The following is a 24,549-nucleotide window of genomic DNA, read 5'->3' as shown; positions in this document are numbered from 1 at the left end:
CTTCATACAGTCCAACAGGAGGAGTTCATAGCTCTTCTACAGGTGTCAGGAGCAGAACAGCAGAACAGAGGAGCTACTGAGTATGGGTACTGCAGTACAAGCCGGAGCGGGACGGTACAGTAGCTACAGTACGGTACGGTATGGTACAGTACAGTGTCATATGGTATGGGACATTAAGGTACAGTACAGTTCGCTACATTATAGTATGGTACGTTATAGTATGGTACGGTACGGGATGGGACAGTACTGTATTGTATGGTACAGTATGGTAGGGTACGATATGATAAAGCACACCCAGACCCAATCCTGCTGCCGGACTGTGGCTTTATTTACCTGGATACACCTAGACCTACCTGGATCCATCCAGACCTACCTGGATCTCCCCTGGCACTGTGGAGAACCGTCTGGTCCGGCTTCATAGACGTGTAGTTGGAAGGTTGTGGTTCGGTCTCTGGTACGTGTTTGGTGACACACTTGTTGACGTGTTTCTTGACGTGTGGTTGTGCTGCTCTGACTCGCTGGCCTCTGATTGGCTCTCAGCAGCTGGACTGGAACTGGTCTGATGGACGTCGATAAGCCGCAGCCGCCGCCGCCGCCGCTATCGGCGTCACAAAACTCAATTTCCTGTCGTTCAGGAAATGAAAGGAGGCGAGAGGAGCTGCAGCTTTATGAGCTGATCGCTGGTGATACCTGAACTCGCCTGCCGTGCCAAATGTCTCCCATCAGAGGAGGAAGACGAGGAGACGTCCATCAGCAACTTCAAAGCTGAAGTGACATTTGGATGAAAACAGGAGGAGCTGTGACATTTCCCCACAAACATCAAAGAAAACTAATCTACATGTTAATAAGAGAAAACAGAAAACACCAGAAATCAGTGAACGCACCATCTCACCTTCAAAACACATTTTACAACGAACATCCTCAGCCACTGGTCAGTGAACGCATCATCGCTCACCCGAGTAACTTAAATCTTCAACCACTGGTCAGTGAACGCATCATAGCTCACCCGAGTAACTTAAATCTTCAACCTGCTGGTCAGTGAACGCATCATCACTCACCCGAGTAACTTAAATCTTCAACCTGCTGGTCAGTGAACACATCATAGCTCACCCGAGTAACTTAAATCTTCTAAGGAACCAGATGTGCTTGAAGATCCGACTCACTGACTTTGTCTGACGACCTTAAACGCATCACAAATCTTCACAGATTCACTCAATTAAAAACTGAAACAACTTGAAAAAAGGATTTTTAAAAATTTTATTTCGGCCAAAAGGGAAGCAGTTTGTCTCGGGGTGAAGCCGCTTCAGAAGAGTCCGAACCAGACCGGCGGTGTTGCATGTTCTCCCTGAGCCGGAGCCTTTATGACGATGAAGAAGTGTTCTTCATCTTCTCTATTCTGGTCAAAACTTCAGTTTCTTTAACAGTCCAACCGACAGATTTGAAGTTTTTGGTATGAAAAAAAAAAAAAAAAAAAAAGACATTTTGGTGAAAGACATCAGCTGGAGATGTGCAAAGGATCATGGGAAGATCTGAAGCTACTTTGACCAAGTGAGGTTTTTGTAGAAATGTCGTCACTGTGAGGCATTCACTGGCTTCAGGAAAACACACACACACACACACACACACACACACACACACACACACACACACACACACACACACACACACACACACACACACACACACACACACACACACACACACACACACACACACACACACACACACACACACACACACACACACACACACACACACACACACACACACACACACACACACACACACACACACACACACACACACACACACACACACACACACACGAAAGAAAAACAAAAAACTGCTGCACCTTCACAGGAGGAGCAGCATGAGGAAGAGGAGGAGGAAGAGGAAGAGGAATGTCTGATTAAAGACTCTGGTAGAAGAAGTTATAAAAATAAGCCTCTGAGTCTTTGTACAGGTGGAGCTGCTGACAGGAAGTTGTCAGACCGGAAGTTGTCAGACAGGAAGTCAGCCGGAGTGTCACGACGTCCTGGTGATCATGTCTGCCCGGCTCTGCTTAGCTCCGCCCACTCCCAGCCCCCTCTGGTCGCTGCTCTGCTCGTGGCTCACGCCGCCGCCATGTCCGTTGGAGCGCACGACCACCTGCTGAGCGTCTCCTCCCTCCGAGTCCAGACCCAGAATCACACTGATGGAGTGAGGCCGGTCCTGAGGAGCAGCAGGAGGAGTCAGCTGCAGTGTGGGTCTAGTTACTTGGAAATAGTAATTCGTTACTTCCCTGAGAAAATAATGCAGTCACTTTACTGCTGACTTCTCTTCAGAAGTAATGAGTTACTTTACTTTAGTTCCTTTTGAAAAACATGACGTCCAGCTTGAACCTGTGATGGAGAACCGACCTTCCAGCCTCTTTCTTCATATAAACTGAATCACGTGTTTTTAAAACCTGTTGACTTCCTCTCAGTCTTTTACCCTCATGCACATTAATGCATCCAGCTCAAGTTACATTAATGTGTGTGTGGGGGGGGGGGGGGGAAAGTACCTTACAGCTCCGGATCTGCTCACAGATTCCTTCTGCTTTCTGAAGAATCTCCTCGATGTCCAGCTTCATGGAGAGATCATTGATGTGCTACACACACATATATTAATAGGTGAGAGAGAGAGAGAGAGAGAGAGAGAGAGAGAGAGAGAGAGAGAGAGAGAGAGAGAGAGAGAGAGAGAGAGGAGAGAGAGAGAGAGAGAGAGAGAGAGAGAGAGAGAGAGAGAGAGAGAGAGAGAGAGAGAGAGAGAGAGAGAGAGAGAGAGAGAGAGAGAGAGAGGAGGAGAGAGAGGAGAGGAGAGAGAGAGAGAGAGAGAGAGATGAGAGAGAGAGAGAGAGAGAGAGAGAGAGAGAGAGAGAGAGAGAGAGAGAGAGAGAGAGAGAGAGGACTGTGTGTCACCTTGAGAATCTCGTTGAAGCCGAACTTCTCCTCCATGATCTTCTGTTTCTCAGAGTCCAGAATGGAGCAGCAGACCAACAGGTGGAAGTTCTCACAGGGAAGACCGGTCCACATGACCTGAGGAGGAGGAGGAGGAGGAAGAGGAGGTTAGCTTCAGCCCATCAGCGGAAGGAGAGAAGAAAGAGTGAGATGATCTGACCTCCCAGAGTCGAAGAACGTCCTGGAAACTGAGTTCTCTCTTAAACCTGATGAGCAGCCAGCGGAAACAGAAGTACAGGTAGCCTGAGTCCTGGGACTCTGAGGAGGAGAGCAGAGGTCAGAGGTCAGGAGGAGGAGTACCGAGGGGTCAGAGGTCAGGAGGAGGAGGAGCGCACCGAGGTAGTTCCAGAAGGAGAGGTCGAGGAGGCGCAGCAGTGTGCTGAGCTGGATCAGCTGAGTCTTCATGCCCTGCATCTGCTCCTCAAAGTTCTGGTGCTGCAGCACAAAGGAGACAGTCAGTGAACGCAGCATGAGCTCATTGTGGGTGTGTTTGTGTGTGTGTGTGTGTGTGTTGTGTGTCCTCACCATCTGGTCCATGAAGGACACGAAGCACCAGAAGGCGTCCACCTCGTTCTCCATCACGTACAGAATTGGAGACAGGAGGTCGCTCATACCCTGCACGTAGCCTGCAGGCAGCCAATCACACGTCAGACCCCCGGGGGGAGGTGTGTGTGTGTGGGTGTGTGTGTGGGTGTGTGTGGCGCCTCACCCAGGTCAAAGTCGTACATGCAGTAGGTCATGAGGATGTCGTGCAGGAGAACCAGACCTGGGTTATCAAGGCCTTCATAGAACCTGTTGGTTCTGTCTGTGCGGTTCACGTCTTTCTCTGGAACACACACACACACACACGTTACACACACACACACACACACACACACTATGAGGCGTTCACTGACACTGCTCACCAATCAGACTCTTGTAGTCTCTCAGTCTGGAGTTCCTCCTCTCCTGCTCCTCACTCACCGACTTCCATTGCAGCTTCATCCTGAAGTATTCGTCACTGCAACACACACACACACAGAGCTGGTGTTAGTATGATGACACACACACACACAAACACACATAGTGTGTGTGATACGTACGTCTTGGCCCTCTGCAGACTCCTCCTCTCCTCCAGCGAGCTGCTCCATGGATAAAAGCCCAGCAGGAACTTCCAGGCCTCCTTCCTCACAGCGTGGCACAGACCCTGCACGCACACACACACACAGAGTGTGAGTGTGAGTGTGAGTGAGAGAGAGAGAGAGAGAGAGAGAGAGAGAGAGAGAGAGAGAGAGAGAGAGAGAGAGAGAGAGAGAGAGAGAGAGAGAGAGAGAGAGAGAGAGAGAGAGAGAGAGAGAGAGACGAGAGACAGACAGACAGACAGACAGACAGACAGACAGACAGACAGACAGACAGGACAGACAGACAGACAGACAGACAGACAGACAGACAGACAGACAGACAGACAGACAGACAGACAGACAGACAGACATACCCCCTTGAAGATGGCGTGTTTCAGCCGGTCAGTGCCCACCATGCGTCCCTCTGGGTCCTGGTGTCTGGTCCAGTCCTCTGCGGACAGCGGCGCCACACGGCTCACCCGAGGCCGCGGTCCCAGGTCCACCTGCAGGCCAGAGGTCAGAGGTCAGGGGTCACGCTGGGGCACAAGGACGTGTCCGGAGCGGGCCGGCACTCACCCTGGTGATGACCTCGAAGCCCGGCTCCTCCTGCTGGTTGATCTCCAGACCCGGGATGATCTCCCCCAGCAGGTCGGCCCACCTCCTCTGGGGGCGCTGCTGCGTCTCCTCCGCCCCCCGCAGGGCGTCGAAGATGTAGTTGGTGACTTTGGAGAAGCTGCCCAGAGTGATGACGTACGGATCCCGTCTGAACTTCTGCACACATACATAAACATGTCACCGTGTGTGTGTGTGTGAGTGTGTGTGTGCGCACGAGTGTGTACGTGTGTATGTGTGTGTGTGTGTGTGTGTGCGTACATGAACCATGCCGAAGTTGTTGTCATCCAGCAGGTTTTCAAAGGACTGAGACAGAGCTTTGTTTGGAGTGCTGACCAACAGACACGTCTCATCTTCTGCAGACCTGCAGACACACAAACAACAGCTGACAACATGCTGAAGTGTGTGTGTGTGTGTGTGTGTGTGTGTGTGTGATGGATAGAGATAACGACCGGAGCAGCAGCGTGTTGATAAGGACTTTAATAAGAGCTCATCTCTGCTGATCTTTGAGTCTCAAACAGCTTCATTAACATATAAATGAAACCAGGTTTCACACACACAACACACACACACACACACACACACACACACACACACACACACACACACACACACACCACACACACACACACACACACACACACACACACACACAACACACACACACACACACACACACACACACACACACACACACACACACACACACACACACACACAGAAACTCACTCTGTGAGCAGGGCGAACCTCCGCAGGCTGTCCAGGAACTCTCTGCTGCCGCCATGGTGGAAGTGCAGCGAAGGCAGGGTGGTGGAGGCGGAGGAGGACGAGGAGGTGGAGGACAAGATGGAGGACGAGTCCTTGAGCTGGAGGATGATGAAGGTCCAGCCTTCATCCTTCACTGTAATGGAGTGCAGGTCACTGACACTGACACTGAAGGCCCAGCGGCTCCGCTCCTGGCTGTGGTTCAGAGAGCCTGACAGACGACACCCAGAGTCACAAAACACAGAAAACCTTACGACACAACATCCAGCAGGGGGCGCCACGCCAACCCACATTACAAGAAAAGTTTGTTTTTATGAGGAGAAGAAAGCCGATGAGGGACGTCTGTGCTCGGTGGACGTCTTACCCTCAGTCATACTGCTGCCTCTCTTCCTGTAGGTGGCGGCGTTCACCAGGTCCCACTCCGTCTCACAGCTGGTCTGTGGCTCCAGCTCCATCCTGTCACTGCAGTTCCTGCTGTTACCTGCAGGGGGACACGGAGTCCACTGCACCACCGAGCTGGAGTCCTAGAGAGAGAGAGAGAAAGAATTCACTAAGTTAACATGACCACCTTAACCCCCCACTCCCCTCTCACCAACACCACCAGCCCCCTCACCTTTCCAGCACACAGAATGTTAGAAGGATCCATGCTGTCCTCCAGGGGGCGGTACTCCACCACGATCTCTGCATCCTGCCAGGAGATGATCAGCACAGAGTGACTGTGACATCACTTCCTCTCACAGGTGTGTCAGCAAAACAACACCCACACTTCACAGGTCAAAGGTCAGAATGGGGAGTGAAGCTATGAAGAGGACGGTGACGGACGTACCTTCTCCAGGATCCGCAGACAGCCGGACACCAGCAGGTCCTGGTCCTGGTCCTGGTCGTCATCGGCACTCGGGTGGAGGAAAACTCCGTCGTGCTCAAATATCACCTGCAGGACACAGAGGTCAGAGGTCAACTATCACCTGCAGGACACTCAGAGGTCAGAGGTCAACTATCACCTGCAGGACACTCAGAGGACAGAGGTCAACTATCACCTGCAGGACACTCAGAGGACAGAGGTCTCCAGCGGTTTATACAACAAAGTTAAGTGAAAACTAAACTTTAGTAACGTTTCGGTGTTTGTTTACACGATGACGGAGCTCAGAGTTGCTGGGATTTCAAACTCTGCTGTTGCGTAAACAGGTGAAGTCCTGGTCACCACGTTGGTAGTAACTAGTAGTTCTGCACATGCTCAGTAGAGACAATCAGAGCAAAGTTTCCTTTGTAGTGTCATGACTCCCAGTTTATATTCTCCTGGATCTGGACAATAATCCAACTTGGCGGTTTTATTTTGACAGTCACTGTGATAACAATCTAACTTGGCGGTTTTATTTTGACAGTCACCGTGATAACAATCTAACTTGGCGGTTTTCTTTTGACAGTCACCGTGATAACAATCTAACGTGGCGGTTTTCTTTTGACAGTCACCGTGATAACAATCTAACGTGGTGGTTTTCTTTTGACAGTCACCGTGATAACAATCTAACGTGGTGGTTTTCTTTTGACAGTCACCGTGATAACAATCTAACGTGGTGGTTTTATTTTGACAGACAGTTGTTCTCTGCTGCATGTGTGTGTGTGGCTTCATTACTAAAACAATGAACAGCACCAACTAGTGAACCAACATGGTAAACACATCGTTTTCACAGTTTGTGCTGTCGCCGTGGAAACGGGCATCATTTTCAGAACAATGTAAATGTGAAACTTTTTGGAAACAACAACAGAAAGACCGTTTTGACTTGAACCAGCGCCTCAGCAGCAAGTTGGCTTCACTGCTCAGGGTCAAAGGTCAACTAACTGAGCTACTGCTAACCTCCAACTGAGTGTGAAGCTCTGATCCACTAGTCAACCGACCCGTTACCCTGCTGACTACTTCCTTCCAAAGAGTGAGATAGTTAGCACGAGTTAAACCAGCTGAGGAGGCGACATCATCATCTCCTCCTCCGGCTGTGTGAAGGCATGAGGCCGGTGTGAGGGCTCCGGGAGGCGGACAGAGGTGGAGCCGCCTCCCGCAGCTGGCACAGCGGCTTCAGCTGCTAACCATCCGCCGGCGGGGCCCCGCCAGAGGCGGAGCGGCACCGTCAGGACCCGGGAGGAGGCCCCGGATCCCGGAAGAGGCCCCGGGTCCTGGCAGAGCCGCTCGCCGCCCGGGGCCGCTCGGACTGTTACAATGTTTTTACCTTCGCGTCGGGCTCCGCCGCCATGTTGCTCCACTCCGGTGACGTCACCACCACCACTTCCTGAAAAACAATGACAGCTCAGCTTCCGGTTAAAAAAAAAAAAAAGCTGCTAAACTTCCTGTTTTAAAAACACACACGTGACCCCAAAGACATGCGTAATATGTTTATATATTCTATTACAACATGTTCATCCGTGTTTATGCCTGAACCAGAGACCATACACATGATGTCTATGACTTTTGACGTTTTCCTGTGCGAGTTCATACTGACTGTTGCATTTGGCTATTTTAATTAATGGTAAATCATCTCAAGTCAGTCTTTGGCATTTTTTAATTTAAGTAAAAGACCAGACGGGATCCGTGAATCCAACACTTAAACACAATATTAGACAATGCAAATACAAATGCTTTTTCCGTCCTTCTTTACATGTTATTAAAAAAAGAAAAATATATATATCCTATATCTGTTTTCTTAAATATTCATACCAAACAAGCTTGGTAGTTTCAAAAATCCAAGATTGAAACAATTCAACTTCACTTAAATTAAGTAAAAAACAAACTGATATTCCACCTTGTTTTCTTACGGAACAAAGAAAATAGTTTTAATTTGACGTTTCCATCTTTTTTTCCTTTTATTTTATTGAACAGGAACTTTACAAACTGTGGTGGTGGCTAAGTATGCAATCATCCATCACAAAGGGAACAAACGAAAATACAAAGGGGGGGGGGGGGGGCACAATAAAAAGGGCGTAAAGAGAGATATCTTTATGTTTTTTGGGAAACTGCATTTGACTTTTTTTGAGAGATGAAAAATAGAGTATTAACTCATTTTTAAAGCCGTTGAAGGAGGGCGTCCCATTCCTCCATTTACATTATTCCTTCCATTTAAATTATATTTTCCCAACAGACGAGGTATATTGATAATGTTGGATAATGCCTGGTCTTGATATTTTAATATAAATGATCAGGTCTAAATTGTTAACATCATTGATTTTGAGAGAAATCCTATCTTTAATGTCATCCCCAGAATTTATTTGATAGGACAGGTCAAAGGTCAGGAGGCTTCACATTGACCCACAGAATCACCTCCAGAGGAGACACTCTCTCTTCCTGCGTGTCAAAGGTCAGAATTGACCCGGTTCACATCTTATGACTGCCACTAAATGTTTTTAGAACTGTGGAGTGCCCCAGGGCTCCGTCTTAGTTCCACTAACACTAAACCCGTCATATCGCCACGGGTCCTCGGCGTGTTGATGGGAAGCGTTTTTATTCCAGCCTTGAGTTCGGAGGCAGCGTTCCACTATTTTAATAACCGTGTGTGTGTGTGTGTGTGTGTGTGTGCGTGTAGATTTCTGTTTAACAGTGTGATTCAGACGAAGTTGAAGTGACGTCAGGTTCGACCGCCACCTGTTCAGGCGGCGCAGTGGGGCAGTGGAGCGAGCGTTGCAGGTTTGAACCGTTTCACATGACGACGACACAATGACAGCCTGAGACGTTTTTATTGGTAGAAAATAATTTATTCACACATGAACAAATACAAACATTTAATACTTGAATGACTCGGAGGGTCTCGACAACAAAAAAAGGAAAAAGGAATTCAGGCGGCGGCGTCACGTCTGCTCGTCCTGCGTCAGTCTCTCAGTCCCGCAGCTTCACCTCGAGTCACATGACTGCAGAGGGAGGAGTGTCCCCCTCAGCTCTGCCCCTCCCCCTCCCCCCCACCCCACCTCACCCCCAACCCCTCACATAAATGAGACAAAGGAGGGAAATGGATCCAACTGAAAGGTGAGGAACTAAAGAGAAGGTGATGAAGAGTGAGGCGTCACTCAGCGCTCGATACTTACGGACACGTGCGCCTCCTCTACAGGAGGAGGAGGAGGAGGAGGAGGAGGAGGAGCCAGCTGGTCACCTTCACCCTCTCATCAGTTCATTATCAGTCCCATCAGAAGCCCTCGCTTGGCCTCACGCTGACCCCCGCCTCGACACACGCCTCCAGCATCCGCCGCAGGCGCTCGGAGGCTCCGCCCACCGCCGCCTCGAACAACATCCGCTGGGGGTTGGGGCAGACAGGGGGGAGAGGAGAGAGGAGAGGAGAGAGGTTGCGGGGGGGGGGCAGAGAGACGGGAAGGAGGGGGGAGGTGAACATGCTGCGTACAGGTGAGTAACAACAGTTCAAAGTAGTGTCAACACACCTGGAAATGTAATCAGATTACATTCACACTTTTAGACTATATTTACATGCCTGATGAACTCATTTGACCAATCACAGCGCAGGATGGAGGTGTGAGTGAGTGTGTATTACATGTTTCCACAGGTCAGCACACAGTGGAAGATGCTGCAGCGCCTGCTGATACACAAGTCGCACCTACAACACAAGGAAAAAATCCACACACACAAAGTTAAATGTAGATGAGTCAAACTGAAGATTCAGTGAACTACTTTACTCAACGACTCACCTCCACCTGCTGCTTCAGCTCCACCTGCACAGCCAACAGTCTACACACACACACACACACACACACACACACACACACACACACACACACACACACACACACACACACACACACACACACACACACACACACACACACACACACACACACACACACACACACACACACACACACACACACACACACACACACACACACACACACACACACACACACACACAGATTGGTTCCTGTGTCTATTACAGACCTACACCAACATACTACAAGTGAGTGTGCAGGTTGAGTGTGTTGTGTGTGCAGTGTCGGAGTGTGTGACTCACATCTTCCACAGAGCCAGACATCGTGGTGAGGAGCTGCTCAGCAGGCGAGTCTGAAACCTGAGCTGCTCCATCAGACCATCGTCATGGAGCTGCAGCAGGAAACTGGGGGGGGGGGGGGGGGGCAGTTACAAACTTCCAGTGTGTGTGTGTGTGTGTGTGTGTGTGTGTGTGTGTACCTGAGACCCAGCTCCGTGTTGTTGGGCATGGCAGAGTGAAGTCTCTCCAGCAGCAGTGCATGCTGGGATTGTGGCAGAAGGCTCAAATAAAAAGAGACAACCTGTAGACACACAAAGATAAACACAACTCTGTTCTCCTCACCTGGGAGTGTGTATGTGTGTGTGTGTGTGTGTGTGTGTGTGTCCCCTTGCCTGGTTGTGGAAGCGGTAGCAGTTGAAGAACTGCGTGTGGTTGAAGGGGACGTTGAGTCTGGACGGGACGGTGCTGAGGCAGCGGTGCAGAAGGTCGCATATGGTCCTGCAGTGAGCGGCGGCGGAGGCGGCAGCGTGGCGAGCTCGAGGGCCGCAGCTGAACAGCAGGTAACTGTGAAAGGAGGGCGTGGTCAGAAGGGGGCGGAGCCAACACGGAAGTACCTGCTGGAGCTGAAGACTCACTCCATCCACAGAGTGTGAAGCTCCTCCAGCTGCAGCGTCGATCCCAGAGCCAGCTCGAAGGCCTCCACCGTTTGCTCCACCGAGGAGGTCAGCCAATGCCAGCGACTGTACCGCAAAACCAGAGGACAACACCGTCAACCAGATGACAACACCGTCAACCAGAGGACAACACAGTCAACTAGAGGACACAACACCGTCAACACAACCAGAGGACACAATACCATGAACCAGAGGACGCAACACCATCAAACAGAAGACAACACACACAAACAGAGGACAACAGTCAACCAGAGGGAACACCGTGTAGCGGCAGTTGTTTTTATAAAGTGTGGACACACACTCACCAGTGGATTAAGTGCAGGAAGGAGGTCTGCTGGCTGAGCTGCTGCTGCACCTCCTTTTTAATGATGGAGCCTCTGAACGACTCCTCCGAGGAGAACGACAGAAGGAGACTAAAGAAAGAGGAGACCGAATGAGAGAGGGACAGAGACAGACAGAGAGGGAGACAGAGGGCGTGAGCTAGAGAGAGAGAGAGAGAGCTATAAGCTATATATATAGAAAGAGAGTGTACCGTAGGATGTCAGTGGGGTTGCATTGTTTCTCCTCGTCACACAGAGACAGAATGAATTCTCTGAAGAGTGGGAGGACGGAGTCTGACTTCCCCTGAAAAACACAACAAAAATCTTCAGAGACACACACACACACACACACACACACACACACACACGCACGCACACACACACACACATGCACACACACACACACACACACTGTACCTGTGCCATGAGGAAGCAGCAGCAATGGTAGAAGACCTCAGCGTTGTGAGGACACGCCTGCAGAGCAGTCAGCCACACGCTGACCGCTAGCACGGCCTCTCCACTGCACATGTGCAGCTCCGCCAGCGCACGACGCACCGTGCACGAATCTGGACACACACGCAGGAGGGACTCGCACTGAAACACACCCTCCTCAAACCTGCAGCAAACACACACACAAGATTAGCATGACCTCTTCCAACTTTCACACTGTGTGTGTGTGTGTGTGTGTGTGTGTGTGTGTGTGTGTGTGTGTCCCACCTGTGCAGCAGTCTGTACAGGTGAATGAGATTGAGGTGCAGCGGCATGCAGGCCTGCATCCTCGTGCTTTCAGACGCACTCTCCTCACTACACCGATGCACACCATCTGACGGGAAGTGAGAGGACAGTGAGGTGACAGAGTGAGACAGTGAGGGGACATAGTTTGACAGAGTGAGGGGACATAGTGTGACAGAGTGAGGGGACAGAGTGTGACAGAGTAAGGGGAGTGTCTACAGACTTCGAAGCTTTCTACCGTTAAAGAGTGTGAGCAGACAGTCCAGCGGCGTGCGGACGTCCTCTGGCGCCCTCCATGGTAGCAGGAAGCTGCGCGGGCGCAGCAGGCGAGACGGGCCCGACTCGGTCGGGTCGTACAGGTCGGATGGCAGCCGACGGAACTCTAGCAGGTGGATGTAGGACAGCCAGAGGAGGGCGCGGTCTGCAGGTGTAAGGCGGGCGGCCACGCCCACTTCCTGCTCCGCCTCCAGGGCGCTCTGAGAAGAATTACTGAGTGTCAGCAAGAGCAATGAGTCATGACCAGCAGGACAAGCGGAGGAGGTGGAGGTTCACCTGGAGGAGGCTCACAGCATGCTCCTCCCTCCCACTAAACACACTCAGCTGCACACGGTATAACAGCGCCTCCATCAGGTGGAAGGAGAGTTTCTTCGAGGCCTTCGAGGACGCCTCAGTAATCAGGAAGCTCAGCAGACGCTCGCACACCGAGTCCTTCCCCTCGAAGGAGGTCTCCAGAGTCAGATACTGAGGAGGAGGTAAGAGAGGAGGATGTCAATGAGGAGGAGCAGGAGGTCAGAGAGGAGGAACAGGAGGTCAGAGGAGGAGGTCTTACCTTCCACCACACCCTGTGGTCGGGGGCATGCTCCACAGCCAGCTCACACATCTCCTGCACCTCCTCTCTGCTTCCCCTCCTGGAGAATAGCGTCAGGTAGTGAGTCCAGACCTCCGGGTCCTCCGTGTTGCTCTCCAGAGCTCGGGACAGCGTGTTCAGGGCGGCCTCCAGATTCTCCTCCGCCGGGCTGAAGAGGAGCGTGGTGAGGAGGAGCGTGGTGAGGAAGAGTGTGGTGAGGAAGAGCGTGGTGAGGAGGAGGCGCAGCATTAGCATTAGCTCACCAGTGGCTCTGGCTCAGGTACTTGAAGGCCAGCTTGATCCACAGCTGCGTGTCTCCAGGACTTTCAGACACGCTGCTCTCCAGGTTCCACACGTCGTCCGTCTCACTCAGGAAGTAGCGGCGGTCCTCGGACGTCACGCAGGCGTCCACGGCTTCGCAGAGGACGGACACGCCCAGCTCATCTGCACACACACAGCCAGTCAATCGAAGATGTGGTGGACCAGAAGGTGTCTCACACCAACCCCCAGGAGGGCACAGCTTCACCTCACCTGCTCTTCCGGGCATCAGGTGAATGGCCTCGTCCCCCCCGTCCTCCTCGGGGACAGCAGCCTTCGAGGCCCGGGACCTCGGCCGCCATTTCCTGGGGTCTTTACAGGTGGTGAAGGGCGGCACTGCAGAGAGAGCGAGATAGAGTCAGGACGGCTGACGGCAGTGAGTGTCGCCATAAGACCAGGAAGAGGCTCCGCCCACCGTGGCGTTGGCTCTCGTTGACTTTGCTGACTAGCAGGACGGCCTTCTGGTCTACACCCATCCGATCTCTGTTCGTCCCAAAAAGCTTCTTCATGTAAGACTCTGGACACATTAGGACACAGTGAGAGTGAGATAGAGAGAGCGCGAGACAGAGACAGCAAGAGAGATACAAACCTGTCGCTGTGCTAATGTCAACATCTGAGTTGCTCTCTGAACAGCCAATCAGAGGCAGGCTGTAAGACAGGATGTCCTCAAACAGTTGGTTTCCTGTCAGAGCGATGTCCCTCATGTGCTGCCTGCAGGGACATGTAAACAACATGGAGGGGACAAGCGAAAGACACGTTAACATGGAGGGGACACATTAACAACATGGAGAGGACAAGCTAAGGGCACTTTAACATGGAGGGGACACGTTACATGTCACTTCAGATGGCCTCACCAGCTGCAGCCATCGTGGTTGCAGGTCCCGGTCAGGTCAAAGCGACAGAAGCGTTTGTTGACGTCAATGGAGTTGCTGAAGGTCACCGAGCTCAGAGGGAACTTCTCCTTGGTCCTGTAGTACGGACTGAACCTGAGGACAGACCAGACCAGGACACACTCAGACCTGTTCATGGCTTCACCACTCAGAAGACCTGCTGGACGCTTCCTACCTGTAGGACCTGAACACCAGCAGCGGGCTGTGATAGGCTCCAAAGGGGGCGGGCCTCTGCTCCGAGCTCGCTGATTGGCTGCTTGCTGCTTCCAGCTCTAGAGCGACGACCTGCAGAGGAACAGCAGCCAGAGTGGAAACGTCCCACTTTATGTTCAACACCTGAACGCACCCACCCACATTCATGAGATGAACACACACACAGAAGAGAGTGTGTGTGTGAGCAAAATGCACTATAATCTGGGTGTTAATGCAAAAGCTACTTTTTGTGTAAGATTACTGAAAAGCGTGTGTGTGTGTGTGTGTGTGTGTGTGTGTGTGTGTGTCATCTCACCTCTCCAGCAGGGGGCGTGTCATCCCTGCTCTGCATCTTTAGCAGCTCGGTGAGCAGCAGCTCTCTGAGTGGCGCCCTCTGCTGGTACTTCTGTCTCAACGTGTCTATGTCCAGACCAGTCCACGTGTCCACTGGCAGCTGTCCTGGCTTGGCGCCACCCTCTTTGGCGGGGGTGGAGCTGGGAGCATCCAGGTGGGGTTTGGTGAAGGAGCCACTTGAGCGGCGCCGGGAGGAGCGGCGGGCGGCCGTCGACTCGGCATCTTCAGGCTCGGGGACGTCTTCATTGTCCAGAACCAGCTTGTCCTGTGTCAGGTCGTGCAGCGAGGGCTGGGGTGGGGCGGCGGGTCCGGGGGGTGGGGGGGCCGGCAGCGGGGCTTCAGGGACGGCAGGTGGCGGCTCGACCGCGCCCCCTTTGTTCCTCAGAGCCTGGGCGGCCTTCAGTCTCTGGATCTTCAGGGCGTACTGAGACTCCAGCTGCTGCAGACGCTGCTTATGAGCAATGAGCTCCGCAAAGTGACGCTCAGAATGGCCAGGGGGGGGCGCCACACGCTGCAGCTTCCGCTGCACCTGGAAACACACACACACACACACACACACACACACACACACACACACACACACACACACACACACACACACACACACACACACACACACACACACACACACACACACACACACACACACACACACACACACACACACACACACACACACACACACACACACACACACACACACACACACACACACACACACACACACACACACACACACACACGTGAGGTCTGATCTTTAGAACACTGGTTTCATGCTGGACCTTCAGTGGAGCAGCTCAGAGTTTGACTTCTGAACTATTTTGAGACTGAGAACAAAACTGCTTCATCGATAAAAAGCCTTATGGTTCACAGGAGGAGTCTCACACACATACACTCACACACTCTTCCTCACCGGCTGGCTGTCGGCTCTCCGTTTGGTTCCTCTGCCGACGTGCTGCTGTGCATCGAACACGTCGTTCTCCAGACGGAGCACCATGCTCCTCTTCATGGAGATGCGCTGCTCCACCCGGCGCACCTGCAGGGGGCGCACAACCACGCGCTCAGGACTTGATGTGTGTGTGTGTGTGTGTGTGTGTGTGTGTGTGTGTGTGTGTGTGTGTGTGTGTGTGTGCAGACCTGCTCCTGCAGCTTCCTCAGCAGCGTGCGGTTGGCGTTGGCGATCTTCTCGCTGGCCTGCAGCTGCTCCCTCAGCCGGGACACTTTGGCCTCCGATGCCTTCAGGGACTCGGTTTTCTTCAGCACCTGTTGCAGCAGGTGTCTGAGCACCACCTCGTCCTTCTGGAGAACGTCTCTGTGGACGGCAGGACTAGGGTCACACAGACCATACCTTCACCACAGATCTACTGGTCTACAGGTTTACTGTTCTCCAGGCCTCTTAGTCCCCAGGTCTACTGGTCTCCGGGTCTCACCTGAACGCGCTGAGTCTTTGCTGGGTCTCGAACACCTTCAGCTCTGCAGCAGCTCTCAGTGTGGAATCCACGACGGTCTGAGATTCTGGTTCGGGAGCGGGGACCAGACTGGAGTCTCTGGGGGTCCTGGGCTTCTCTCTGCAGAACATCAGGAACTCGTGAAGAGCGCCTCAGGGACGGGTGACGGGACAACACTTAGAACCGGTTGGTACCTGCTGATCTCCTCCTTCAGGTGGAACTCCTTCTTCTTAGCTTCAGGTGGAACCTCTGCAGACCTCAAGGGGTTGTTCTCCTTCTCACAGCCAGACGCTGCTTTAGGTTTCGCTGCCTGAAGGAGATCATGGAGATGATGAACAACATCATGGACATCATTAAGATGATAGAGATGATGATGTCCATGAGCATCAGAAGATCCGGTGACGGCCTCCTGACAGTCTGACCTCACCTCCACTGTCCGGCGGGCCTCTTTAATCATGAACTCCAGACCTCCAAACACGGCCTGCGAGCAGCTTCCTGCGTCGCCATCCGAGTCGCTGTCGTCGGAGTCGTTAAGCGAGACGACCACGGCCTTGTGGCGGGGAAGCTGCAAACGAGAGGAAACGGCGTGTTACTGCCCAGAACTCCTGCAGAACTCCTGCAGAACTCCAGCAGCGTGTCCTGCAGAACTCCTCACCACCAGGGGCGCTCTGCTGGCGTGGTGTCCTCTGGAGAACTTCCTGTGAGCCGGCGGCACCGTGTTCAGACTGACGGTGCTCAGGTTCCCCCGGGGGGGCAGCTGGAGGTCTGCAGGTGGAGCGCCGCTGGGTGATGGAGGTCCACTGGAGCTGGTCTGAAGACAGCAGAGCAGAAACAGGACGGGTCAAACCAGGGACACGAAGCCTGGTTTTCTCTGGACGAGCATTTTGTATCAAGGGCATCAGAACTGTCTCTGTAACCATGGTAACGGCCGCCACCCACCTCGGTGTTGGCCACCCTCTTGTGGGCCATGGACATGAGACAGGTCTCCCTCAGCAGCATCTCCTCCTCCTCCTCCTCGTCAGCAAACGGAGGTTTTGGCGGAGGCTCCAGCTCGTCTGGTGGAGGCGGGAGGGGGGGAGGCGGTGGGGGGAGGAACGACTGGTAGAAGTCCTGAGAGAGGGAGAGAGATTGCTAGCTCCAGGACTCCAGGGGCCACAGCAGACGGCTCAGGGGTGAGAGGTCAAGAGGTCGTACCATTTCGAAGGTGTCCGGTCCGTAAGCTGCCATGCTGGGGGGGCGTCCCGGATCCTCCATGGTCAGCATGTGTGAGGGTGACGGCACTGAAACACACACACAACTTCCTACTTTAAAGTCAGCAGTAGGCCTGTACGTGTCCTGTTGTGTTTAATATTTCGTTATATTACCGTTTTAAGAGTCGCGGTGACGATGCTAATGTGACTAGCCTGTCAATGGGATTTTCCATTATATGTTAGCATCAAGCTAGCAGACTTTCAGGGAGGGCAGAGCAGTGAGCTCGCGACACAACGGATGAGTATTAAAATTCATTGCCAACGCTTTCAATCATCAATGTTATTGATTAGTTGACGCAATAATTTGCATAAAATTTAATAAATGTCCATTTGTCTTGAAAAGGAAACCAAACCTGTTCAGTGATCCGTCTAATCTTCTACTGTGCGTCTATAACTGAGCGTTAAGCAGGAGTCTCACCTGGGGACAAAGGGGCCGTCCGCAACGTCATTCTTCTGTGTTTTTGGTGTATTTGGTGAGTCACAGTGCCCCTAAAGGCCTGGCATATGTACTACATGTCCTGACGGAATTGTTTTTAGAACTCCGGGGAGTAAAAAGACGGTCTTGGCTGGTGTGGGCGGGGCCAAAGTCTCACCTGGAGAACCCGTCTCACTGTCCGTGTCCATCGCCACCTCCTCGTAGTTGTCGTACTGGTACAGGTTCCCCGAGGAGTCCAGGCCCCCCCTCCCTGAAGACTTCCTGTGGTCTCCATCCCTGGACTGAACACACACAGAGAACATGGATGGACACGCACAGAGAACATGGACACACACGGACACACGGACACACACACCTTGCTGCGGGGCTTCCGGTGCCCCCCCACCAGCTTCATGAAGCGGTTGTACTGCTCGTCCTGGTTGGACAAGTCTCGGATGCGGCGGATCTCCTCCTCCCTCTTGCGTCGCTCCTCCTCCTCCTGCCTCCGCTTCTCCTCCTGCTGCCTCCTCTTCTCCTCCTGCTCCCTCTGCTGCTGCAGCTTCCATGTCCTCAGCTGCTGCTTCCTGAAGGCCTGTTTCACCACCGAGCCTGCAGGCACAGGGCCAGGGTGGAGAGTCCTCCATCAGTCCTCTACTAGACCCACAGGGGACCTGCAGGACCTCCAGTCCTCCACAGGGGACCCTGCAGGACCTCATCTCCCTCAGGACTCACCTGGTGTCTGGTGGTGTGAGCTGAAGGTCACCTTGGGCAGGTGGGACTTCACCGGGGTCCGGCCCCTCTCCAGCAGACCTTTGGCACCAGGTTTGGGTCTGTCCCGGTCTCTGTCAGGGGGCCTGGTTGTGGTCTTGGTGCGGTCTCGGTCTGCTGCTTTGGACCTGGTCCTGCTCCTCTCTGCAGCGGCGGCAGCAGCAGAGGAGGCGGACCTGGTAGTGACCCTGGGCCTGTTGGGGGGAGGAGCCCCGGAGCCTGTGCTTGGGGCGGAGCTCCGGTCCTGGGGGGCTCTGGTGATGCGGTCTTTGCTCCTCTTCATCACCTGCTGCTCCTTCTGCTGCCACTTCTTACTGGCCGACTGCAGCGCCAGGAGGCGGAGCTGCAGCTCCGACATCTCGTCCTCCTCCACTTTCTGCAGCGGCTGAAAACACAGAGACACTGAGCACCTGCTGGTCCTGGGCAAGATCCTGGTCTGACGGCCAGACCAGGTCCTAGTGCAACCGAGTCGCAGTCTTACCACAGTACAAGCCGGTACGGTATGGTATGATATGGTACAGTCAAGCACAACCAGACCGACCCTGCTGCCGGTCCCACCACAGAGTTAATTAAAATGTAGGTTGTGAACAACTCGAAGACGCGTCCAGCGAAGAACACGGAAGCGGCCAGCCAAGTTGTTTTCTGTGACTCAGGCAAGTTGTTTTCTGTGACTAAGGTTAAACTTTGTCATTGCAGCGTCCAGCTCTTGTTGAATTTCCTCCTCCTGTTCATGAGAGGAGCGTCTGCATCTCGTTAAAAGACGCCATGTTGTGTTGCGCGCCGACGTTTCAATAAACCGAGTTAACAAAACAAATAGTGAGCACAAAGCGCTGTATGTAAACAACAATGGAGGGTTAACGGCCGATGAAATAGTTAAATATTGCGGCCAAGTGGAGAGTGACGATCATCACTACCAAACAGCAGACGGCTGCGTTGCAGCTCTTCCTCACAGACCCGTTCCTCGGTGCCCGGTACTTCAACGGACGGGAAGTGAAAAATCGTAGCCGGCGGTCGGGGGTTCTTACCGTACCATCTACAAAAAAACCCGACCCGCTCTGTGACAGAAAGTGCGGTGGAACCGTGCCTAAAGGTAACCGGTGGTTACGGTACTTTAGGTACCATCCACAACTTTAGTCCGTGGGGACGCAGGAACACCGGAACCGGACTGTGAAAACCCGATGGTGGGACCACATCTTTGCCATCAGACAGTCAGACCCAGTCCTACAGTCAAGACCCACCCTATCAGCAGGGTTGGAGTCCTCGCTGGAGGGGGAGGAGACTCCTGCCTGGTCCGTCACCTCAGTGCAGACCTCAGACCTGGCCTCGGACTCTGCTGGTCCTGCTGCTGTTGGTGGAACACCTGCAAACAAATGACACACAGAGTGAAACCTCCTGGTTCAGCAGGACCTGGTCTCTGCTGATGCCCCTCAGGATCAGAGATCATCAGTGAGACAGATCTGGAGAACTCTGCAGGTTTGGTGCTGCCCAGGAAGCGGTTTGGGACTTCTGTGCAGGTTTATGATGGTCTGGGCCTGGCAGGACTCGTCCCTGATGATGGAGGATTCACCTCCAGACAGACAGACTACAGCGACTTGACTCACCTGGACTCGTTGCCCCCTTGGCGCTAGAACTAGCTTTAGGACCCGGTTTGGGTCCATCTCCGGCTGCGGTCTTGTTGAGGTCCTGGTCTGCGGGTGTGGACCTGGTCCTCCTCCTCTCAGCAGCAGCAGCTGACCTGGTGGTGACCCCGGAGCTACTGGGGCCCGACGGCCTGCAGCTGCACTGAAGGTTCTGATCCGAGACTCCGGCCCCAGCTGCTGTGATTGGTTCACCTGGAGGCGACGCAAACAATATGTGACTCCACCAGAACTTGGTCACCCAGTCACCCTCTTCTCCAACCCTCCGCCAGGATCCCCCACCACCACCACCACACACACCTGACTAGCCAACACTTCAACTAGCCAACACCCAGGATTCTTGTGGATCTATTTAAAATGCAGAGCTAGGGTAACTCGGTTAGCTTCCGCTGGGATGACGACAGATTGGTCACCGGGCGTCAGCTGACAGGAAGTCAGATGTTTCCTCACCACAGAGCGCACATCTCTCCTCGGACTCTTCTCCGACCGGCTCTTCGCCTGCAGACACCAGACATGTACTTAGTTACTCTGTGAGACGGTAATAAAGTAAAGCAGAAGACGAGAGCTCACCGTCGGCCTCGGGCCCACCTCCTTCTTGCGGTCCAACCCACTTCCTGTGCAGCTGGTCCAGTTGGGCCGGCGTGGGGAGTTTCTGTCGCAGCGGTTTGATGTTGAAGGCCTGGAAGACTTTCCTCTCTACGCTCTCCATCTCCGTCAGACTCGCTGTAGGCTCCGGTCCAGATTCAGGACCCAACGCGGCATCCTCCAGACCAGTGGCCGCCTCCTCTACAACGGGCGCCGCTGTGGGCGCCAGCGCCATGGTCTCCTCCTTGCGGATGCACTCCAGCTCCAGCTGGATCTGCTTGTACTTGGACAGAAGGTCCTCGAAGGACTCGTCAACACTCTCTGGTCTGGGAACACTGTGGACCCCCTTTCTGGACCGGGTCCTCCCAGGGGGCTTCGCTGAGGTCTGGGTTAAAGAAGGTCAGAGGTCAAGTGGTCTGGGTTAAAGAAGGTCAGAGGTCAAGTGGTCTGGGTTAAAGAAGGTCAGAGGTCAAGAACCAGAGACAGTCAGAGACCAAAACCAAAAGATCCACATGAAAACACAAACAACTCTAAACACTCCACTAAATGATTCATATGCTTCTCAGTGTGTCATTATGAACATCATTCATCCAGTCAGAGTCCAGACCACCTCAAGACCATCATTCATCCAGTCAGAGTCCAGACCACCTCAAGACCATCATTCATCCAGTCAGAGTCCAGACCACCTCAAGACCATCATTCATCCAGTCACAGAGCAACACAGGCCTCACTTCAGGCTATAAAGTTCAAAACAGAATAAACTGTTTCACTTTCATGTCCAAGCTTCAACAACCTGTTGATTAAATCTGTGATTCAGTTTCAGGTCCTGTAAAACCATCTGACGGGGTCCTGACCCTGACCCGGGCCAGTGCCTCGGGCCCGGGTGGGGCTCCCCGAGGGACAGTCTTCTGGAGTGGGGTAATTCAATCGGCCTCCCCGGTGACTCACAGGCTAAAGGATACGTTTTCTCGCGGGGGAGTCGTGCATCTCTCCGGGCCCATAACGACCGGGGGGATTGCGGTTGTTTCCACCCCGGCCTCCCCGGCTCCAGCCCCCGCGGCCTCCGTTGGGCAGGACGCGGTGCCTAAAGCGGCCCAGGGCTCCGTGACTCCGCTCCCAGAAGCTGCTCCGCGGGCTCGGCTCTCCGTGCGGGCCGAGCTCTGCCGGCAGCAGCGGACCCTGAGGAGAGGCCGCGGGCGGCCGATCGGGCCCGCTCGGTCCGCACTGCTGCCGGTGGCTCAGAGGGAACGGACCGTGTGGCCCCCGGCTGTAGGGCATCGGGAAGGGGAAGTCCGGCGGCGGGGGGCCCAGGAGCGGAGGCCCGCCGCGCGGCCGCTGGTGTCGTTTGTGAGCCCGAAGATGAGCACCGCGGCCGGGCCTGTATCCGTCGTCCCGCCGCGGCGGCGCTCGCTGCTCCGTCTCATCGTCGCATATCTCTCCGTCCTCCAGCTCGCCGTCCTCCGCCGTGTGTGGGTCCATGTCGGTAAAGTCAGCAAGCGGCCACGGCGGAGTTCATGTGTCCGCCTCCGGCTGCCTGAACCCGGGCACAGAGTGACTGGACTCCCGGTGTGATAGCATTAGCTCTCTGTTAGCGCCACTAACGCGAGACCCGCCGGGTCTCACGAGACTTCACTTCAGCAGACCGGAAACAGCCCGAATAAGGAAGGCTCAGTTTGTTTTTTAAGACTTTATTGTCAAAAACAGGCAGTACAGCATAAATAATACTGTATAACAACCAGCAAGGGAACAATAAACACAAAGAGACACAACTTCTGAATATAACATCATAACAAAAACATTAAAACGAGCACATAAATCAAAAGTCTCAAAGGCTTTCATATTGTTTGATTGTCTGACAGTTTTGATATATTGTTTGACCTCATTTACAAAGATGTAGGAGAGTAGTTTTTGGTTAGTATATTGAAATTCATGTATATGCCATTTGGCTAAAATTATAATAAGATTAATGATATAAAACTTTTTTTCTCTCATAGAGAGAAGGTCAATGAAGCCAAACATTACGTGTTGGAAGCAAAGGGAGGAGTGTGGATAAATACAAGTAGAGGTCAAGGTACAAATATCTTCCCAGAACTTGTTAGAAAAGGACCAAAACAGATTAGATATATTTTCAGGCAGTTCTTAACAGAAATAGTTATTTATATCAATGTTGTTGTGTTTTATCGAAAACATGTGATGGTTAAAATCTGTGGGTTATTTGAAAAAATACATATTTTATATTATAATTCATCATGTATCCAGCTGGCAGATTCCAAACCGTTTAGTACCTATGATGTACTTATTATTCCATATGTAGTACTATGATGTACTTCTTATTCCATATGTAGTATCTGTGATGCACTTCTTATTCCATATGTAATATATATGATGGACTCATTATTTCATATGTAGTATCTGTGATGTACTTTCTATTCAATTTGTAGTACTGTGATGTACTTATGATTCCATATGTATTACCTGTGATGTTCTTATTATTCCATATGTAGTACCTGTGATGTACTTATATTCTATATTGTCGTACCTGTGATGTACTTATTATTCCATATGTAGTACTGTAATGTAATTATTACTCCAAATGTAGTACCTATGATGTACTTATATTCCATATGTAGTACCTGTGATGTACTTATATTCTATATTGTCGTACCTGTGATGTACTTATTATTCCATATGTAGTACCTATAATGTACTTATATTCCATATGTAATACCTGTGATGGGAGAAATTCTGTTTGTAGATCAAGAGAGAAGTATGTGTTTATGGTAATTAGTTATGGTAATTGGATAGATTTAAGGGGACTTTTTCAACTATATAATTACAAAATAAAAGGACATTTAGGCCACCTAATTTAGAGAAAATAAAGTTTGGAATGAAATTCCAAATTCAAGAAGGTTCTTGATTACTTATTTCAAGCCATTTTAATTTGAAAGTATTATATTAAGGTACGAAAGTCTAAGAATTTAAGTCAACCGTTATCGTATGAGTTCATTATTACATCTTTTTTTCTATGTAACTACAACTACTGAGGCTGTAAACTACAACTACTGAGGCTGTAAACTACAGCTACTGAGGCTGTAAACTACAACTACTGAGGCTGTAAACTACAGCTACTGAGGCTGTAAACTACAGCTACTGAGGCTGTAAACTACAACTACTGAGGCTGTAAATAACTGTCATTGTTGTCATTGTTATTGTTATTGCTGTTGTTTACTTTTTGAACTTTTTGAAAAATGTTGATAAAAACATTTTGGAAAATAAAAAAAATGAAGGTGAAAGTATTTTAGTCTGTGACTTTCTAAAAACATTAAGACCCTGAAGTGTGAGCTGCTCCTCCTGCACCTCCTCCTCCTGTGGGGATGTCCTTTGGTATTTCCGCCTCCTCTTCTCCTCCTCAGACCTCCACAGCACACAATGGAAGGAAGCGAGCCTCCTTCTTCCTCCAGCACACACGCACTTCCTCTCGGTGGCACGGTGGGTCAGTGTGCTGCTGGACGACCAGGCGGCAGCATGGACCTGTTTCTGCTGCTGCTGCTGCTCTGCACCTGTACAGGTGAGTCCAGTGAGGAGGAGGACGTGCTGTTATTAAACTGCTGGTTTATATTATTGGTGCTGTGGCAGATTAACTGAGCAGTCAGATGACGCTTCATCAGTCAGGCAGGACGAAGATGCTGTA

General features: G+C 52.0%; 2 protein-coding genes across 6 annotated transcripts; both read right to left on the bottom strand.

Annotated features, from left to right (window-relative positions):
• Positions 1-1,240: 1,240 nt before the first annotated feature.
• On the bottom strand, positions 1,241-7,733 carry tbc1d15 (TBC1 domain family, member 15). Of its 2 annotated transcripts, none has more exons than XM_080475166.1 (17): positions 7,678-7,733; positions 6,282-6,386; positions 6,069-6,143; positions 5,820-5,979; positions 5,420-5,666; positions 4,952-5,054; positions 4,655-4,849; positions 4,453-4,581; positions 4,061-4,164; positions 3,884-3,978; positions 3,688-3,804; positions 3,504-3,604; positions 3,314-3,413; positions 3,139-3,236; positions 2,940-3,056; positions 2,543-2,629; positions 1,241-2,211 (listed from the first exon to the last, which is right to left on the bottom strand). In XM_080475166.1, the coding sequence occupies exons 1-17, from the start codon at positions 7,699-7,701 to the stop codon at positions 2,026-2,028; spliced, it is 2,043 nt and encodes a 680-aa protein (XP_080331292.1). In that variant the 5' UTR covers positions 7,702-7,733; the 3' UTR covers positions 1,241-2,025. The 2 variants fall into 2 exon arrangements, with proteins under 2 accessions (XP_080331292.1, XP_080331293.1); XM_080475167.1 differs by having other exon boundaries at positions 1,243-2,211; positions 4,655-4,846; positions 7,678-7,732.
• A 1,438-nt stretch (positions 7,734-9,171) lies between these two features.
• zfc3h1 (zinc finger C3H1-type containing) lies at positions 9,172-23,755 on the bottom strand. Of its 4 annotated transcripts, none has more exons than XR_013935788.1 (37): positions 21,821-23,755; positions 20,844-21,236; positions 20,724-20,771; positions 20,238-20,468; positions 19,875-19,996; positions 18,601-19,021; positions 18,245-18,477; positions 18,047-18,170; positions 17,398-17,483; positions 17,143-17,313; positions 16,859-17,014; positions 16,631-16,768; positions 16,398-16,513; positions 16,186-16,323; positions 15,893-16,067; positions 15,669-15,791; positions 14,718-15,284; positions 14,385-14,494; positions 14,174-14,305; positions 13,909-14,030; positions 13,735-13,836; positions 13,533-13,655; positions 13,265-13,445; positions 12,984-13,170; positions 12,707-12,895; positions 12,393-12,630; positions 12,140-12,245; positions 11,840-12,038; positions 11,635-11,726; positions 11,408-11,515; positions 11,064-11,168; positions 10,821-10,992; positions 10,629-10,729; positions 10,453-10,554; positions 10,133-10,172; positions 9,869-10,041; positions 9,172-9,726 (listed from the first exon to the last, which is right to left on the bottom strand). XR_013935788.1 is itself a non-coding variant. In XM_080475142.1 (37 exons), the coding sequence occupies exons 1-37, from the start codon at positions 22,335-22,337 to the stop codon at positions 9,619-9,621; spliced, it is 6,339 nt and encodes a 2,112-aa protein (XP_080331268.1). In that variant the 5' UTR covers positions 22,338-23,755; the 3' UTR covers positions 9,172-9,618. The 4 variants fall into 4 exon arrangements, 3 of the variants coding, with proteins under 3 accessions (XP_080331268.1, XP_080331269.1, XP_080331270.1); XM_080475142.1 differs by having other exon boundaries at positions 9,979-10,041; XM_080475143.1 differs by having other exon boundaries at positions 9,979-10,041; positions 14,718-15,278.
• Between the last annotated feature and the right edge of the window lie 794 nt (positions 23,756-24,549).

The sequence above is a fragment of the Lipophrys pholis genome, assembly GCF_963383615.2.
Source record: "Lipophrys pholis genome assembly, chromosome: 11".
NCBI lineage: Eukaryota > Metazoa > Chordata > Actinopteri > Blenniiformes > Blenniidae > Lipophrys > Lipophrys pholis.
This window is presented reverse-complemented; position numbering and strand designations above follow the sequence as displayed.

Excerpts from the sequence above, each read along its gene's own strand:
- tbc1d15 (XM_080475166.1), bottom strand. The coding sequence starts at position 7,701 with ATGGCGGCGGAGCCCGACGCGAAG. Across the intron at positions 3,979-4,060 it reads AGTCTGCAGAGGGCCAAGAC|TGACGAATACTTCAGGATGA; the intron begins GTACGTATCACA and ends TGTGTGTTGCAG. Across the intron at positions 3,414-3,503 it reads TGTCCTTCATGGACCAGATG|CACCAGAACTTTGAGGAGCA; the intron begins GTGAGGACACAC and ends TTTGTGCTGCAG.
- zfc3h1 (XM_080475142.1), bottom strand. The coding sequence starts at position 22,337 with ATGGACCCACACACGGCGGAGGACGGCGAGCTGGAGGACGGAGAGATA. Across the intron at positions 20,469-20,723 it reads GGAGAGATGTGCGCTCTGTG|GTGAACCAATCACAGCAGCT; the intron begins GTGAGGAAACAT and ends CGTCGCCTCCAG. Across the intron at positions 14,031-14,173 it reads AACCACGATGGCTGCAGCTG|GCAGCACATGAGGGACATCG; the intron begins GTGAGGCCATCT and ends ATGTCCCTGCAG.